The sequence below is a fragment of the Carassius auratus genome, chromosome 15 (genome assembly GCF_003368295.1).
Source record: "Carassius auratus strain Wakin chromosome 15, ASM336829v1, whole genome shotgun sequence".
NCBI lineage: Eukaryota > Metazoa > Chordata > Actinopteri > Cypriniformes > Cyprinidae > Carassius > Carassius auratus.
The window spans coordinates 8595764-8616396 of NC_039257.1; the positions used below are offsets into that span (position 1 = coordinate 8595764).

At 39.9% G+C, this 20633-nt stretch overlaps 1 protein-coding gene across 2 annotated transcripts; it reads right to left on the reverse strand.

Moving 5' to 3' along the window:
* Positions 1 to 168: 168 nt before the first annotated feature.
* On the reverse strand, positions 169 to 17301 carry LOC113114955 (mannan-binding lectin serine protease 1-like). Of its 2 annotated transcripts, XM_026282090.1 has the most exons (12): positions 17203 to 17301; positions 16337 to 16559; positions 12457 to 12634; positions 12239 to 12370; positions 11353 to 11549; positions 10214 to 10361; positions 9994 to 10112; positions 9801 to 9879; positions 3156 to 3275; positions 2998 to 3069; positions 2753 to 2824; positions 169 to 1692 (listed from the first exon to the last, which is right to left on the reverse strand). In XM_026282090.1, exons 1-12 carry the CDS (start codon positions 17214 to 17216, stop codon positions 815 to 817), a joined length of 2232 nt encoding a protein of 743 aa, XP_026137875.1. In that variant the 5' UTR covers positions 17217 to 17301; the 3' UTR covers positions 169 to 814. The 2 variants fall into 2 exon arrangements, with proteins under 2 accessions (XP_026137875.1, XP_026137876.1); XM_026282091.1 differs by lacking the exons at positions 169 to 1692; positions 2753 to 2824; positions 2998 to 3069; positions 3156 to 3275 and adding an exon at positions 9366 to 9688.
* Between the last annotated feature and the right edge of the window lie 3332 nt (positions 17302 to 20633).

The following is a 20633-nucleotide window of genomic DNA, read 5'->3' on the forward strand; positions in this document are numbered from 1 at the left end:
ATTTTGCCTACTTAGGGAATAGAAGCACAATGAAAGCGAACTCCTAGTTTGTGGGTAAGAAGTTGACAGGCAAATATTAGTAATAAAGCCATCACACAATGTTAGACAAATACAGCAAGTAATGCACCAGGTTTTAATTTTTGTAATTTTTTAATTCATATTACATCACTTTGTGCAAATATAACAATATCATTGCATTTGTTATAGAAATGTCTAGTTTTAATAGGAGTGTAACCATTCTAAAAGTATAACATTGTATATTTGTGCTGAAATACATTTATTTAGGTTTAAATGATTTATATTATTATAAATTTAAAGATGTATATTATTTATGTTTCTTATGTACTATATAGTTTCATTGAAATACTTCAATTGTATAAAAAGGAATTTGTTTTTGCTTTTTGAAAGAAATTTCATACCAAGGCTGCACCAATACATTCTGTCTTTATATTCTAAAAACCTTAACAAGTACTAAAGGGTAATATGATTTTATAAGAGTATAGTATAAGTTTTAAACAACAGCAGATGTTGAAAAATTATGAAGGATCCAAGCTAAAGGCCAAAAAATGAGAGTAGTAAAATGCTATTATCTTGATGAATATATGGTTCTTTCTAGTTGACTCAATCGCCCAGAGCAAGTTCGTACCATCTATACAACAAATCAATTCACAAACTGATAGCCTAAGATTGTGAACACCTCTGGGTGTAATTTTTGCCTTGCTTTAAGTTAGTTTGTGGAAAATGGTAAGACTGATCAAATAAGATGACAAAAATAAGGAGAGACTTCCAGCTCGACTACACTTTTGTAACTTCCTCACCATGAGCGGTCCACATCCATGTGCCTGTGTAGCCAGAGGATGTAGTTTGCCACCCGAGTGTACACACCATACACCCTCTGACTGCCACATTCCTCTGGTCCGCCCCAGGACACCAGTCCTTGTGCCACCCATCTCCCACTGCGGGTGTCCTGGGTGACAAACGCTCCCCCACTGTCCCCCAAACAGGTGTCCCGACCGCCCTCGTAGAAGCCAGCACAGAACATATTGCTGGTGATGTTGTAGTTGACAGAGCGTGATGCATAACTAGCTTCACATTCGTCCTGAGGCACAACTGGGAGTTTCACATACTGGAGCAGCTCGGAGGCAGTGCCTAAATCTGAGGTCAAGCCACTTGTGGAAGCAGAAGCGTTGGCTGTGTTGATGCCCCAACCAGCCACTATACCCAATGTGTTGGGCAGAGGCATCAGGACATGACCTTTTACACCAGGCCTTGGTAGACACACGGGTCGTATTAACGCAGACAGCACCACCTCCTGGCTGAGTTTAATCAGGGCAATGTCATTGTTATAGTTTTGAGGATCAAACTGAGGATGGAGGATGACTTTCACTACGGACCGGTTGGTGGCCAGGTGCTTATCCCGTATGTCTGTGAGGCCCAAGTGCACTCGGATGTGTTCAGAAGCGACAGGGACAACGGAAAGATCACGGCGGTGTGATCTGAGAACGTGAGCGGCTGTGAGAACCCAAGTGGAGGAGAGGAGAGCGCCGCTGCCAAACCAGCGGTCCTCAGGGACACGGGACAAATCCTCTACTGAGAGCAGAACCTGCCAGGGGAACAGACCGGGAGATGCTGCTCTCCCACCTACGATTCGCTTCTGATGGGCTGGGAAGAACTGTGACTGCTCACCACATGCTGAAACAAAAACTTATGCAAGTTAACACAGATATGGATAGCAATCTAAGAAACAAATACAAGTAACTTAAAGCAAACAGAGACACAGGGTGCCAAACCAAAATAAATTAATAAATAAAAACACAAGGATCCTATTATTAGACATATTACTTTTTTAGACAGACAATGGATTCACTGGATGAAAATAGTTACTTTGTGCTTTGTGTTACTTTGGAAATTTTCTAATGTAGATATAAAAAATCCTTATTATATTTTACACATTTAACGTTTTATTTATCAGCACTTTTTCAGTTGCATTTAATATGAATTTGGTCTGCCTGTTGGAAAAAAGTTAAAATAATATAAAAAAATAAAATAGGTTCTGTAAGATTTTTTAAATATTTTTGAAAGAATTCTCTTATGCTCATGCAGGCTGCATTTATTTGATTAAAAATGAAGAAAAACAGTAATGATTTGAACTGACAGCTTTTATATATATTTAATTTAAAAATGTATTCTTGACATTGAATTTTCAGAAGACAGTGTCACATGAAATTTCAGAAATCATTCTAACATCAATTCATATTTTAATAATATTCTTTGTGGAAACTGTTAAATATTTTTTCCGAATTTCTGATGAAAAAAAGTTCAAAAGAACCAAATTTATTTGAAATATATTTTTTTGTAAAAAAAAAAAAAAAAAAAAAAAAAAAGTGTATTTAGTGTCACATCCATTTAATGCATTATTGCTATTAAATTCATTAAAAAATTCTTATTGACCACAAACTTTTGAAAAGCAGCGTACAGTTTAATAAATATTTATTTTAAATAATATATAATATCATGTAACACATATAATGTATAACAATGTTGTGAATTCATATCTTTAGTTGTCATAAACAGTTAGTAAGTAAACAAAATGATGTCTCATGAAGCTGAATGTGTAAATGTTTCCCAGGCCAGTCGATGATTTGATGATTTTGAATGATCCAAAATGGCAAGTTTTTTTTTTTTATTTAGTCATGGTCTGATATCCTGCAATACATTTCCAAAGCATTCCATTCGAAACTTTGAGTCTTACCAAGAGGAGTGCTTTCTAGTGGAGTAGGAAGCTGAGATTCCGCATTGGCACTCAAGGTTCTTTCGAAATCTCCTACAGTAAATACATAAACAACGATGGCAGACACTGTAGTCATATAGATTATACCATTCCAAAACTATGAACACAAAGTCATGTTTATAATAAAGCAACTAAACAAAACTGAATAGACCTTAATTAATGCAACAGTGATTTTAAAATAAGTGACTCTCAGTAAAACACCATACCTGGTAAACAAGTGGGCAGAGGCGTCCCGTCCTCACTCACCCATTCCCCACTCTGATGACAGGTGTAAGTGTCTGTAAGACCAATCAGAGTCAAATCCACTGTGACATCAAATATGACTTGACTTACATGCATCAATGACTGACAGTGAAATACTCACTGTTGACCTGGGGAGAGTCTCTGCAGCTGTACTGGATTCTGGATCCAAACACAGTACTGTTTCCAGAGCTCTCAAAAATCACCTCACCCAGTACTACATCCACTGGACCACAGTCAACCACTAAAGGAGATCATGAGAAGGAAATTGAGTCACAGATATTAGTCCTTTTTTAATTCTTTGGATGATGATTTTGGGTTGTGTCATATTTGATTTAGATTCCTATTTCTATCTATTTCGTGAAAGTTTTTATTATTAAATATTCTTAAAAATTCTACCAAAATTTAGAAAGTATGGCCTTATTTGTATTATGGATTAGATGGGAGCAGGATAAAATGAATACTGTATGGCTCCGGATGTTATGAATCATAAAGTATAGAAAAACAATTACAGGAATTATCAAATGTGATTGGATGATTTTACAGTAGGACATGGAATGTGTATTATAAGAGGATTTATGATGGAAATAATTTTATGAACAAATAAACCATTTAAACAGTAAAGATCACAATCATACCAAACATTAAGTGTCCACTCTTCAACATGTGCTGTGTGTTCCCAAAAGGTGAGGTAGTTTTATAATTAGTCCTGTCTAAAAATCTAAGTGTATTTATGTATTTCTATCTCAAAATGAACCAAATAATGAAAGTAAAATGTACTACTGAAAAAGAGATGTATAAATGTATATTAATATGTATATATATATATATATATATTAATATACATTTATATATTAATATATATATAAAGATCATGTTCACATACATACATGTACATGCTCACTGGTTTATTTCAGAGTACCTATTTATCAAAAAGCATTAATGACCAGTAGATGGAGACATTCTATGATACATTAACTCAGTGCGGCCTTCAAACCACACTTTCACTGTCAGAGCAATAAAACTAGACTTAGACGTGGAGGATGTAAAGTTAACACTGATAATGTTTAGCACAGACAGCTTGTATAAGCTTTAGCAACAAAATCTGTAATAAAATCTATCATCAAAACAAAGTGATAGATCATAATTTTATCATTTTATGAGAATTTATCAGAATTAGTGCTTATAAGTAAAAATGCACCTTACATACTCATAGACAATTGATTAAAAACAGTGATATTTATTTAAATCTTTATTGATCATGGTATTAAATGCATTTTTGCCTTTTTTTGTGTTATTTGTTTTATTTTATTTTTTACAAAAGAACCAAACCTCAAACTACAATAAACTCTGAGTAAGAATTGTTGTAATTTTAGGTTTGTTTTTATTCACAGGCAGACAGATTAAGGCTATGCCTAAATGACCCCAAACCATATCCATTAAGTCTAGGACTAGTCTTAAACTTGTTTGTAACCTGGAACGCAAACCTAGTACAAATACAGAGATTTAGGAAATTTGAAATATGACTGAAGGACAATAACTGAATGCTTTGGAATATTGAAAAAGAAACACAAAGGTTTGCTAGTCTTTTATGCTCAATAAAATTGTCAGGGTTTTGGCAGGGAGGAACTCAGGTGCAGACAGGATTTACAACACAAACAGGTTTATTACAAAAAGGGGAAAATAAAAACCCACGAGGGGGAAAACAGGACTAGGGCAGATACAACAAATACTAAACAGGACCGATCAGACAAGGTAAACAAAGACTCAAAACTAGAGAACACTAACTACAAATAACACTCACGGTTATGCAGGGACTTCAGAGGTACAATCACAAGTGTAGAACACATAAGTAGTACACAATGAACCGACGCAAGACAGAGCACACTAGGAGATCTAAATAGGGGTACTAATCAAGACACGACAGGTGTTACAGATAGGACAATCACGACACGACTAGGATAACAAGGGGGCAGGGCAAGGGAACGAGACAACACAAGCACATGGCCCAAAGACAAGGCCATGCGCTTGTACACAAAACACGGGTCTGTCATGATCCTGCCTCAAGGCTAGGAAAAATCAAGGACACGAGGGCAGAATCATGACAGAACCCCTCCCTTAAGGAGCGGCTTCCAGACGCTCCTCAAGGGAACATCAAACACGGGACACGACTGACATGACAGACTGGGACACAGACACAAACCAACAGGACATGACAAATAACAACAAAGGCAAACATGAGTACACAACGGCAGGGTTGGGGTGACAAATCAAAAAAAACAAACAGGGAAGGGGAGGGGGCGGGACCACAAAGTTCATGGGGGACAGACCAGGGCGGGTGGGAGGGGTAGGAATCCTAGGAGGACAGGACGAAGGCTGACGACGGGGGGTACGGGCAGGTCTGGGTGGTGAGGGACGGGGAGGGGTCTCGGGACAACTGACAGGGGACATGACAGGACCAGACAAGGGACGCGGGACAACACTTACGGGACGCGGGGAGACCACAGGACACGGGGCCACATCAACAGGACACGGGGAGACAACGGCTGGACACGGGGAGACAACATCTACGGGACACGGGGGGACAACATCTACGGGACACGGGGGAACAACATCTACTGGACACGGGGGACATTAACGGGACACGGGGCCACATCAACGGGACACGGGGCCACATCAACGGGACACGGGGCCACATCAACGGGACACGGGGAGACAACGGCTGGACATTTGGGACTTCTGGGGACAGGGTCAGGGGACAAGACAGGACTGACGGGGATTTCTAAAATTTGGACAAGACAAATAATCAGAAAATGCTTTAGCAGCTAGGACAATTGGCATCTCCTTATGAGATGAAACCGACTGTACAAGAGTCTTTGCTGCAGAGTCGGCCGCGGCTCTCTCCTCCGCTCTCACGACTGCCGACTTGCATACAGCTTTCTTTCCCGGCTCGGGCATGCTAGCGCTCACCGCTGCTGACTCGGACACGCTCACTGCTGCTGGCTCGGGCACGCTCACTGCTGCTGGCTCGGGCACGCTCACTGCTGCTGGCTCGGGCACGCTCACTGCTGCTGGCTCGGGCAAGCTCACCGCTGCTGGGTCGGGCACGCCAGCGCTCACCGCTGCTGGCACGGGCACGCCAGCGCTCTCCGCTGCTGGCACGGGCACGCCCACCGCTGCTGGTACGGGCACGCCAGTGCTCTCCGCTGCTGGCACGGGCGGAAACGGGGTCACAGGACCGGCAGGCCCCCTCTTCCTCCTCTTCCTCCTTGGGCGCGGTGCAGAGACCACAGCTGGGTCAGAGGCGGGTTGGGGGAGTTCGGTCTCTGGCAGGGCTGACTCCGACGATTCCGAGGCAGACTCCCACGATAACCGTCTCCCTCGCTTCCCGGGGAGACCGACGGGTGTGGGAGGCACCTCAGGACTCGGTGAGGGATGTGCCTGATCCCCCAGAGTGGCCACGGCCAGGATACGACCCTCTGGAACCGTTGGCAGCTGGGTAGGTGGGGACCTCTGGGGCTCCTCCTCTCACCCGCTCGCTCCGGAACGACCTCCCCTGGTCCCCCGGAACACCACAAGGCGAGAGCCCTCAAAACAATCTCGCTTGCTGGCTGACAACATCCAGTATTGCCTCCTGTCTGCTGAGTTCCCTTTTGGTCGGTTCATTCTGTCAGGGTTTTGGCAGGGAGGAACTCAGGTGCAGACAGGATTTACAACACAAACAGGTTTATTACAAAAAGGGGAAAATAAAAACCCACGAGGGGGAAAACAGGACTAGGGCAGATACAACAAATACTAAACAGGACCGATCAGACAAGGTAAACAAAGACTCAAAACTAGAGAACACTAACTACAAATAACACTCACGGTTATACAGGGACTTCAGAGGTACAATCACAAGTGTAGAACACATAAGTAGTACACAATGAACCGACGCAAGACAGAGCACACTAGGAGATCTAAATAGGGGTACTAATCAAGACACGACAGGTGTTACAGATAGGACAATCACGACACGACTAGGATAACAAGGGGGCAGGGCAAGGGAACGAGACAACACAAGCACATGGCCCAAAGACAAGGCCATGCGCTTGTACACAAAACACGGGTCTGTCATGATCCTGCCTCAAGGCTAGGAAAAATCAAGGACACGAGGGCAGAATCATGACAGAACCCCTCCCTTAAGGAGCGGCTTCCAGACGCTCCTCAAGGGAACATCAAACACGGGACACGACTGACATGACAGACTGGGACACAGACACAAACCAACAGGACATGACAAATAACAACAAAGGCAAACATGAGTACACAACGGCAGGGTTGGGGTGACAAATCAAAAAAAACAAACAGGGAAGGGGAGGGGGCGGGACCACAAAGTTCATGGGGGACAGACCAGGGCGGGTGGGAGGGGTAGGAATCCTAGGAGGACAGGACGAAGGCTGACGACGGGGGGTACGGGCAGGTCTGGGTGGTGAGGGACGGGGAGGGGTCTCGGGACAACTGACAGGGGACATGACAGGACCAGACAAGGGACGCGGGACAACACTTACGGGACGCGGGGAGACCACAGGACACGGGGCCACATCAACAGGACACGGGGAGACAACGGCTGGACACGGGGAGACAACATCTACGGGACACGGGGGGACAACATCTACGGGACACGGGGGGACAACATCTACTGGACACGGGGGACATTAACGGGACACGGGGGGACATTAACGGGACACGGGGCCACATCAACGGGACACGGGGCCACATCAACGGGACACGGGGAGACAACGGCTGGACATTTGGGACTTCTGGGGACAGGGTCAGGGGACAAGACAGGACTGACGGGGATTTCTAAAATTTGGACAAGACAAATAATCAGAAAATGCTTTAGCAGCTAGGACAATTGGCATCTCCTTATGAGATGAAACCGACTGTACAAGAGTCTTTGCTGCAGAGTCGGCCGCGGCTCTCTCCTCCGCTCTCACGACTGCCGACTTGCATACAGCTTTCTTTCCCGGCTCGGGCACGCTAGCGCTCACCGCTGCTGACTCGGACACGCTCACTGCTGCTGGCTCGGGCACGCTCACTGCTGCTGGCTCGGGCACGCTCACTGCTGCTGGCTCGGGCACGCTCACTGCTGCTGGCTCGGGCACGCCAGCGCTCTCCGCTGCTGGCTCGGGCAAGCTCACCGCTGCTGGGTCGGGCACGCCAGCGCTCACCGCTGCTGGCACGGGCACGCCAGCGCTCTCCGCTGCTGGCACGGGCACGCCCACCGCTGCTGGTACGGGCACGCCAGTGCTCTCCGCTGCTGGCACGGGCACGCCAGCGCTCTCCGCTGCTGGCACGGGAGGAAACGGGGTCACAGGACCGGCAGGCCCCCTCTTCCTCCTCTTCCTCCTTGGGCGCGGTGCAGAGACCACAGCTGGGTCAGAGGCGGGTTGGGGGAGTTCGGTCTCTGGCAGGGCTGACTCCGACGATTCCGAGGCAGACTCCCACGATAACCGTCTCCCTCGCTTCCCGGGGAGACCGACGGGTGTGGGAGGCACCTCAGGACTCGGTGAGGGATGTGCCTGATCCCCCAGAGTGGCCACGGCCAGGATACGACCCTCTGGAACCGTTGGCAGCTGGGTAGGTGGGGACCTCTGGGGCTCCTCCTCTCACCCGCTCGCTCCGGAACGACCTCCCCTGGTCCCCCGGAACACCACAAGGCGAGAGCCCTCAAAACAATCTCGCTTGCTGGCTGACAACATCCAGTATTGCCTCCTGTCTGCTGAGTTCCCTTTTGGTCGGTTCATTCTGTCAGGGTTTTGGCAGGGAGGAACTCAGGTGCAGACAGGATTTACAACACAAACAGGTTTATTACAAAAAGGGGAAAATAAAAACCCACGAGGGGGAAAACAGGACTAGGGCAGATACAACAAATACTAAACAGGACCGATCAGACAAGGTAAACAAAGACTCAAAACTAGAGAACACTAACTACAAATAACACTCACGGTTATACAGGGACTTCAGAGGTACAATCACAAGTGTAGAACACATAAGTAGTACACAATGAACCGACGCAAGACAGAGCACACTAGGAGATCTAAATAGGGGTACTAATCAAGACACGACAGGTGTTACAGATAGGACAATCACGACACGACTAGGATAACAAGGGGGCAGGGCAAGGGAACGAGACAACACAAGCACATGGCCCAAAGACAAGGCCATGCGCTTGTACACAAAACACGGGTCTGTCATGATCCTGCCTCAAGGCTAGGAAAAATCAAGGACACGAGGGCAGAATCATGACAAAAATAACATTTATTATATTGTTAAAATCAAAGCTGAATGTTCAGCATCAATAATCCAGCCTTTAGCCTCAAATGATCCTTCAGAAATCCTTCTAATATGCTGATTTTTGGCAATATTTAGTCTAATCTCTCTGTGGAAACTCTTTTTTTTTTCAAAATTCTTTGATGCACAGCATGTAAAAAAATATTTTGTAACAACATAAATGACATTTGATCAATTGAATGGAAATGGTAGTGTATTTTTCAAGCTCATTTGTAGTTTAGGAAGTTCATTGGCTACCAACCAATCCCTTTAGATTTTAACTCAGCATCTTATTAGTTAAAATGCTTGTTAGGGAATGATGTCTCCTTTGAGATTCCTTCTCTGATGGCAGCAAGGAGAAGAAGGAAAAGAAGAGAGAAAAATAGAGAAAGGGAAAGTGAGAAAAAAAGTCAGGAGGTAAATAGAAATACAGAGTGTCTGTTAATAGACTTACTTTTACACAGCGGGACATCACTGCTCCACTTCCCATCCCTCTGACACTCAATCTGATAATGCTCAAATTCTTTATCACCCTGTGAGAGAGAATGTGAGCGTTAGTGTGATGTAAAACAGTACTGATTTGTTTCAATTAGCTTGCATCATTCACTGGCTTTATCAGCAGAAGTGAATGGCCGCTTCTCTCTGACCTGTCTCAGTGAGTATCCAGGGTCACAGGTCAGCGTAATGTGATCTTTGAAGATGTAGTTAGACTGCAGAGGCTCCAGGTTCCCATTAAGGGGCGCCGCCAGAGGAGAGCATTCAGAACCTGAAGATAACATTTACACCTTTGCCACAGTACCATACTCGGAAAGTAATTTACATGAAGTAATTCATTTTAGTAGTTATATGCATTGGTCAGTCTCTGACCGGTGGAGGTGTAAGTGAGTTTCCAGCCAAGATTCTCTCCAGTGCTGTCACTGTGAAACAGGATGTTGACAATGTTACTTCTTGTCTGGATCTTCCCTGGTGACTGCTCACCACAAAATGGGCCAAAATCCTTGTCTCCTGCATTAATCTGTGGATAAAGCACCATTATAATAATATATTGTTTTAATGTTTTATTTTTCCAACCAAATGTATCAATTTGTATCATTAGTGATGGGAAAAACTAAGCTTTTTGAAACTTCAATTCAATTGATGCACAAAATGATTTACATTTTCAAAGCACACAAACCAACTTCAAATTTTTATCAAAACACAAAATCTAATCTAACACCATTAAATATGAAGTGTATACTTTTTTAAAGTGTAGGTCTTGTTTTGCTTTTTTATGGAGAGCTTGGTTAATCAGGCCAGTAAAAGATGAAACTAGAATTCTTCCTTTTTATTATACAATCTTGTTATTAAAAGCCAAATAGAGGACAGTATACATTAGCAGTTCACAGTTCACCATTGCAAAACAGTTATGATCTAATAAAGCTTCATTTACTGAAATCAAGTCACTTTTGTGTTTTGATACACACTCCGAATCACTGATTTGAAAACGAATGATTCGCAAAGGTTTCAAAGCTTCATGAACAGTGTTTCAAAAGCACCTTTTAACTATTATCATAATATTTAATTAAGATTAGTGATGTACTGAAATATTTTTTTAATGGAAGACTGAAACTGAAATGAAAGTATTCATTTAGCCAAAAAATGTACAATGAAAAATGAATTAAATTATCTATTAACTGATCACATTTATTTAATGCTAAATACTCAAAGTTGAGGTGTACAGTATATAAAAATGTAGCTAAATATATATAAAATATATATATTTCTTTCTTCTTTTTTTTTTAGCTAATCAAAAAGCTATGGCCATTAAATTTATTTTCTGAGGTAAATGTGATGTTAAGTGACATATTATATAAAAAAATAACAAATTATATTTACATATATTAACTAAATACTTCATTTGAATTTGTCAAATGCAATGTTCTGTCATTATTTTGTATAATGATGGTTAAACTGTGTATGTGTTTATTTATAAAAACGCTGCAAAGGAATTGTAAGAGGACTCTCACTTTGATAAAGTCATAGGGGCAGGTGATTTCAGGGTGGTCTTCAATGTCAAAGGTCTCATCAAACTCCAGAGTGATTTGAAAACCCTCCTCCAGCTCAATGCGATATGTGCAGTTAGAGCTCTTGGGGTATGGTTCAGGAAAATCAGCGCTGGTGATCTCTCCAGAGCGCTCTGTGTACACCTTTTCATTACACTCAACTGCAAAGATTACAAATGCACATATATATAATTCACTATCATTCAGTATAGCATTCAAAATGAAAACATTAACAGCTATCATAAAATGACTAAACAATAATTCCCTTGTACTGTAAATCTTTTGCTAAAAATCCCTCAAAGAATTATGTTTGCAGTGCAATGCATGGAAGCTGCAGTAATAGCTCCCATTCTAATCGGGTGTTTGAAGTTCACAAGTTTATCCACATCTCACTGACCACCACAGTGTAAATATTTAGCAGTTGCTGCTTAGCTACAATCAGCTAGACATAAGACAGACACACTCCAACACACACTTAAACTACCACTATGGTAAAAACTATGTATACAACTAGTGCGCACCCTTTATTGGGTGACAGAGTCACACACGCACACACACACACACATTTAACTTAACTGACTAACCAACATTTCCAGGAATATTAGGATTTTCTTCATCAAGCCACATATAAATAATGTTTAAATTTTACCACCTTTTGGCATGAAAGAGAAAATGAAATTGGTCAGACTTTGATTCGAGTAAAAAAAGGGTGTTTGGCATCTGCCTATTATTTTATTATATAAAGTGGGTCACGAGGCTGACATGAACAAGTTTATTACATTAGAGGAAAATCCAACTATAACACAAAACAGAATGTTCTGATTCTGATTTTGCTATTTTGAAATATTACCTTTGCAAGTTCTGTTGTCAGAATGAAGCAGGAACCCATAACGACAAGAACAGTAGAAGCCTCCAATGTAGTTGTGACAGAAATGATCACAGACAAGATCTTCATCATTTCTGTCTCTGCATTCATCTACATCTGCAGGAAAAAAGAAAAGAGAATGAGCAAATTGGACGTTTGAAACTGAAATGAATGTGCACTGTTTTGTTATTCCAAACACTCACCAACTGCACTAAAGTGAGCCTCAAAGCCAGAGTATCGTTCCTCATTAGAGAAGTCTGAACGGAACGCCACACTGAGCACGTTTCTGGGGGACATGATGACATTATCAGCAGGAACCTGTTCTGTGTCTGTACTCTCTTTTCCACAAAACACAGCCAGCTCTTCAGAGTCTGAGTATACCTGTGCGAGCAAACACATTTCTATTTTAAATGAATGCTGTTCTGAAAGAAGAATCCTGAAAGAAAAGAATCACAGTTTACACAAAAATATTAAACAGCACAACATTGATTATGATAAGAAATCTTTCAGCAAATCAGCATATTAGAATGATTTCTGAAAGATCATGTGACACAGAACACTGGAGTAATAGCTGCTGAAAATTCAGCTTTACATCACAGGAATAAATTACATTTAAAAATATATTAAAATAGAATATAGGGCACCATTTGTAAAGTGGCTCACGCTAAAAATAACAGCAACATTTTGTCACATTTAGCTTCAAACGATGTTTAAAAAACTGGTATGAATTTTTGACAATCACTTTTTAGTACATGTACAACAATATTTGTCAATTTAGAGATATTTTAAATAGTTAAATCTTAATATTAAATGTTAAATGTTAAATGTAAAATGTAAATCTAAATCTAAATCTAAATGTTAAATCTAAATATTAAATCTAAATATAAATGTGAAATCTAAATGTTAATGTTAAAACTAAATGTTAAATATGAATATAAATATAAATGTAAAATCTAAATGTTAAATATAAATATTAAATCTAAATTTAAATGTTAAATATAAATATAAATATAAATGTTGACTCTAAATGTTTGGGGTGAATTTTACTTTCTGATAACAGGAAGTGCCAAAATAAAAGCTTGAGGAGGTCAGTGAGTGTTTATAGCATCGTGTCAAATACGTAACGAATAAAAACCATATCATCTGAAAATTGACTCTTACACATGGATTATCGTGATAATAACTACCTAAAATAATAAACACATTTGGAGAAACTGTATTTGAAGAGTAGGCTAGTGTCACTTTTATGACAATGTTTGTATTCTTAAACGCCAGCAAGATCCTATGCTCTCGGCTAACGTTGATTCATTGGACATTTTGGATGACAGTAACGTTAACAGTTACCGTACCTGGTCAGGGGTGGGCGGGAATATAGGCTCTTGCTGGCGTTTAAGCATGCGATTGCGAACATGACAGAGAGTGATGAAAGAATGACATGATGAGTGAAGACATAACAATCAGTCAAAGTGAGACCCCTCGTGGCTGGCTATTATGGCTACAGGTTATCATAAGTCCAGCACTTTTCATAAAAGTGACACTAGCCTACTCTTCAAATAGAGTTTCACCAAACGTGTTTAATATTTTAGGTAGTTATTATCACGATAATTCATGTCCAAGAGTCAACTTCCTCGGATGAGATGGTTTTTATTCATTACTTATTTGACACGATGCTATTAACACTCACTGACCTCCTCGAGCTTTTATTCTGGCACTTCCGGTTATTGTTTTTTTAATTTACATATTAGTTAAATATTTAGTTTCACCCGAAACATTTTTAGATTCAACATTTAGATTTAGATTTAACATTTAGATTTAGATTTAACATTTAGATTTAACATTTAGATTTAGATTTAACATTTAGATTTAACATTTAGATTTAGATTTTACATTTAGATTTAACATTTAGATTTAACAATTAGATTTAGATTTAGATTTTACATTTAGATTTAACATTTGGATTTAGATTTAGATTTAACATTTAGATTTAGATTTAGATTTAACATTAAGATTTAACATTTAGATTTAACATTGCACATTCTTATTCTTTAGCTCGGGGTTAAACTAATTAATTTTCTTTGTTGGAACAGCAGCTATGCTAATAATGTCTCTATCATGGTAACTAGGATTTACACAAGCTCCAGTCTGGATCCAGAACACCTGAGAAAGTGAAAGAAAGAAAGTCCTGACATTTGCCAAGTACAGTAACCCATACTCTGAATTGTTGCTCTGCATTTAACCCATCCAAGTGCACACGCACAGCAGTGAGAAGTGAACACAACATGAACACACACCCGGAGCAGTGGGCAGCTATAGATCCAGTGCCTGAGAGCAACTTTTTGTTCAGTGCCTTGTTTAAGGGCACTTCAGCCATGGGTATTAAGGGTGGAAGAGAGCGCTGTTCATTCACTACCTCCCACCTACAACTCCTGCCAGCACCGAGACTCGAACCGGCGACCTTCGGGTAACTAGTCCGGTTCTCTAACCATTAGGGCACAGCTGCCCCCGAATAGATGATGCTGACCCCTCAGAGGACCCCAGATTATTCTAACCCTGAATCAACAAACAGAACTAACAAATATTGCTACAAGTGTGACTGCATCATATAATAATTGCTGTTAATAATGTTCATCGTCTAGCTGACTGCGTCTTATATGTATTTTTCTGAAAAATCCTGTCATACGTGCACAAACTGACAGTCACCACTTATAAGCCAGTACTAAATATTGTAGAAACGTAATTTTTTGTAAAGTTGCTTTGTAATGATTGTATCGTAAAAAGCGATATACAAATAAACTTGAATTGAATTGTTGTAAATGTGCTAAAGAGTGACCGTAAAAAATTCACACCAGTTTTTTAAACATTGTTTGAAGCTAAAATGTGACAAACTGTGTGAGCCTCTTTACAAACAGTGCCCCATAATAGAAAAGTGATTTTAAATTGTAATAATATTTCACAATATTACAGTTTTTACTACATTTTTAATTCAAGTGAGACTTCTTTCAACGTTTATATACTCGTACCAAATAATAAGCTTTCAGTTTCTGTGCAAAATTCTTTCAATCATTAAATCATCTTCATGTCGTTTCAAACTGGTTTAACTTTGTCTCTTTCATTACACAAAAAAGCAGATATTATACAAAATGTTCATGCTGTGTTTTTACACAACATTTTCACTTTTTCTACAGAAGAAAGTAAGTCAAACAGATTTGGAACAACATAAGAGAGAATAAACGACACAATGAGGACTGAATATGTTCTCATTTTCTAAATATACATGCACGAACATCTGAAAAAACCACACAATATAAATACTCCCAGCTTCTTGCTGTGCATGTACCCACACAAATTACCCAGAAGAATGCTGGCAAACCCTCAATTTTAGAAATATCTGCACAAACACAAAAACTGGCATGCACATGAACACAATTACACTCAGCAGACAGCCAAACTGCCAGTCAAACCAAAGTCATACACACAAACATTGCAGACTGAGACCACAGCCAAGTCTTCATTGTGCTTCTACAAACACACACAAACAGCCCTAGACATGTCTCTTATCTGTCTCCCAGCTTGAGTGTTTACTTTACCCGTGTCAGTGAACGGAGGGTAACCTACGGTTACCAAAGATGTCCGTAGGCAATTAATTCCTGAGCACAATGCACAGAAAAACAGCCTCACAAACACAGACAACACAGAGATACAGCAACTAAAATCAAAAATGTGTGGGAGACATGCTTATGCCAATGCAAGAATCCTAATTACACAGCTATTCCACCAGACCCACCTCGAGCAAAATAGTTGCACTAGCATGTTAATAACACATATAAAAAGGACAAAAGAGTTCAAGTTCAAGACAAGCTGCATTTCGCAGCAATGTCACACAGAATACATGGAAACCCTATAAATGAAATTCCGACATCCATTTAAAATTTACATTTTTGGTCCACTGCTGTGGCACCCACTGGGGGTATTTGAATATGAATATGCCCCCGTGTCGTTGATTCATGTATTTTTGTAATATTTATTGAACATGAATTAGTAAAGGTGATTTTATTAAAAAGGAGAGTGTAAATTTTGACTTACCTTCAAGTAGTCATACTCACATAAGTATGAGGGCTCTATGTTGAAATGCATAAAATAGAGTCGGATTTTATATCCATCTGCTACAGTTATATTCCACTGCTGATTTATCTCTTTCGGATAGGATTCAGGAAAGTTTGGAGACTTGATGGTCCCATACATGTCTGTGAGGTGGATGACTTGAGTCCACGAGGGCCATACACACTGGGCCAAGATCACAATGACACTGTGTATAAAGGCATTTAATTTAAACCATGACATCAAATTCAACATTGCAAACATTAAGATTAAACAAAATGTGTCAAATATTCAATTAAGTGAGTTTAATTCTGCGGAATTAATTCCTGTAAGAATCTGATAATTGGGGTTTAGGAGGAGGGGGGAATAATTATAGTGTTCAGCAAAGCCTTACTAACCAAAGATATGTCAGATTACAAGTTATTCAGATTGCTCTAAATAATTATTCGCAGGCGAACATAAATAGCGATCACGTGAAGTGGAACGTGGAAGTTGCAGATCTTTACATTCCATATCTGACGTGTAGGTGTCATTTATTTATCACTTGATCTTTTTTTTTTTTTTTTTTTTTTTTTTTTTAACTGTTGACGTTAAATTATTTTGCGTTAAAAGATCGGCAAAAAATAAATAAATAAATATCACATATTTCAGTTGCAAAGTTACTGACAGGAATGACGCTGACACCCCTAAAAGGAAAAATTCCCACGCGGACTAAATACGTCATGAATAAAAAAATAATTCCAAGCTGGTTATAATGAAAGTTTGTTGATGATAAGAACAGACTGATATTATTTTCGAAACATCTCAGACCACTTAGTGGAATCTAAATAAATCTGGAATAAAGTTCTCACCGTGTAAGCTCCATGACTTTATTCCTCTGTCAGTGGGAAAGGTGCTGCATTCCCGTTTGAGCTCCAGTTTTCCTCCACACGTCACATTGCAACTGTTTACAATGAGCTCTCTCCCCCACAGACTGTGTGTGTGTCCGGGACTCGAGGCGGGCTGGAAGTTTGTGTTTTAGTTACTTGCACAAAAGAGATGTATTTCAATATAAACAACAACAACACATGGTTTAAAAAAAACAATATAAGTAGAAATTTGCATAAAAATAAATAAATTACGGCAGTATAAATTATGTATATGCATTTCAAAAAATAAAAAGCAACCAAAACTTTTTACATGCACAGGTGAAAATACATGAAAATACATATTGTGATGTTGACAAAATAATATGGAAATGAACTATTTTACGTAGCAGCAGCAGAATGTAGATTAAAATGCTGTCTGAAATGGATTTGGATTAAGAATAGTTTCATCATTTTCTATATTTATCATGTTGTGTCACTTTCTAACTAAGACCTGAGCTGGAGTCTGTGTACTTTGTATCACCAAGGGACTACAAAGCCTCAAGCCATATTTTGACATACTTGAAGTGCAGTGAAGTAACATACAGCCAAGTATAGTGACCCATACTTAGAATTCGTGCTCTGCATTTAAGCCATCCAAACACAGTAGTGTACACACACACACACACACCGTGAACACACACCGGAGAAGTAGGCAGTCATTTATGCAGTTGGGGGTTCGGTGCCTTGCCCAAGGGAACCTCAGTCGTGGTATTGCCGGCCTGAGACTCGAACCCACAACCTTAGGGTTAGGAGTCAAACTCTCTAAACATTAGGCTGACACTTCCCCAAAATGATATTATTAGATGATGTTATAATCATATTTCATATGATTTTAAGATATTTATGTCCCTGGACCACAAAACCAGCAATTAGACTAAATTTCATACATTATCTGAAAGATAAATTAATAAGCTTTCCATTGATGTTATGGTTTTGTTAGGATAGGAATATATTTGGCTGAACTATTTGAAAATCTGGAACCTAATGGTGTAAAAAATTTAAATATTGAGAAAATCCACTTGAAAATCTGTATTGTTTACTTTCATTAGAAAGCATGACTGCATTGATTAAGTTCTGGAGTACTCTCCAAAACGGCAGAAAACAGTAAATTGGGGAGAAGAACTGCTGAATAAATTATGTTATTATTGTTTTCTTTGTGCACGGTTGAACCCCTGATGTCACATAGACTATTTTACTGATGTCCTTGCTGCATTTCTGTGTGATGATTGTGCTAACATCGTTGCTGCCTATGGAGGGTCAGAGAACTCTCAGATTCCATCAGAAATATCTTAATTAGTGTTCAAAAGATGACCGAAGGTCTTACGGGTTTGGAATGACATGAGGGTGAGTAAATAAGGTGGTAGCGCATCCTGATGGTCATATTGAGCTTGTCAGGATGCGCTACCCCTCTATCAGAGCAGCTTTATTAAGGCACGGACAATAAATGTAGCTGTTGCATGCAATATGTAGAGTCTGGCTCCTTGCTAAAGCTGCAGGTCAGAGCCTGGTCAATACACTGGTGGGTGACCCTTTTTGAAATACTAACTAGCTGCTGCAACTAGTTTTTGTCCAGCCAGCAGGACATGCTCATTCCCTGGCTTGAATGGGTGCAAAAGTCCTAGTTTAATAATGCTGACTTTAGAATTTAAAAAGCAGCATCCTTCAGATGAGGTATTAAACTGGCCTTATGATATTCTGTTGTCATGAATTCCCCAGCTGAATTACGAATTTTACCTTTTTTTTTATTTATTTATTTATTTATTTTTTAAGGCGGGTAACACATTCTGAATGCTGATTGGCTGTTATGAAAACTAGCTTGCTGCTGGAGCTAGTTTTAGTCTGGCCTGCAGGGGACGATCATTCCCTGACTTGTAGAGGTCCAAAACTCTTAGCATAACAAATTGGACTTCAGAATGTAATAAGAAGCAAATTTTTGATAAATAATTAAATAGCCACCTTTAAAAAGGAGCATCCTTCAGATGAGGCATTAACGGCATAATTTTCCATTTTTTGGGTGAACTAACCCTTTAAGTGATTTTTTATTTTATTTTATTTTTTTATTTTGGCCATTAGCTAACTCCTGTCCTTGTTTTAGGCCATCTTTACATATGTGTGTGTGTGCAATCCAGATTTCTAATGGGCTATCACTGTGGGTGATGGGAGCTGATTAATGTGTTTAATGTGTTTAAACCAGAAGTCCTTTAATTCTAGAAAGATTCATATCCTGCCGTTTTCTCAGTATGAGATACAGCGAGAGAAAGGTAATTGGACTATTATAACAACACTGTTGTAGTCGACAGGTGGGAAATTAGCTGTTTTAGAAAAGCAATCAGAGTATGTGAAAGACACCGAAAACACAAAAGAGCAAAGGGGGAAAAAAGCATAATGATCTTTGCAAATATGAACTTTGTAAAAGCAGATGACTGAGTTGTGGGTTGCCATTAATGGGTGAAGGTCCAGTCATAGGTCATGGTAACTGAGTAACTAAGATCAAAATCCAGCATTACTACCACTGTGCCCTTAAGCAAGGCACTTAACCCCAGGTGCTTCAGGAGGACAGAATCTGTGCACTATCACTCTGGATAAAGAATGTCTTCTAAATGGCAGCTGCCACTGTAAGATTGCCTTGGGTAATTGCAGTGGATAGGTGACAGAGTCAATGCAATTGAATGGAGTGCTATTAGCCTTTTGACCTCTAGAGGGAAGTGTTGACCACCTCTGCAAGCTCATGATCGCTTTTTGCCAGATGATAAACTCTTTCCGCTCCTATGCTGACTGCTTGACTCATGAATTTTAATACGTTGACGTGACTGGACGCTTCAGGAATGTTATCAAGTAACGTCAGCATTGCTGGATATATATTCATATATACTCCTAGTCACACTAAGATTACTTTTCATGAATGTTTATAAGAAATTTTGTTTAAAAAAAGGGAAAGAGGAAACATGGATACAAGGTAGGCAGAGAGAAAAAGTCTCAGAGTTTAAAGTTATAATGCTAATTTTCATCACAAGGTAAGGCTAAGGACCATGGCCATAGCCAGCTATGAGATACATTTTTCATGTTCAAAAATAAAAATTGTTCTCTAAATTACTTTTCTTCTGTTTAAAACTGTGTTGCATGTATACTTCAGTTTAGACAGTTTTACAAGAATGTGGAATGACGCTGGCAGAGTGATCCAGCGTCCTTGGGCATGTTTTTTCTACTTAATTTTACACATTACAAAGTTAAAGCGTTTATTATTAATGCAACAATACTGTAATCGTTGCTGTATGAGAACATTCTCTAGTGCTCTTTTGAATTTATAAAAATCTTATGAATTAGTAGCAACTATGTGGTAACAATTGCATGGTAGGCTAATGTTTTGTGAGGGC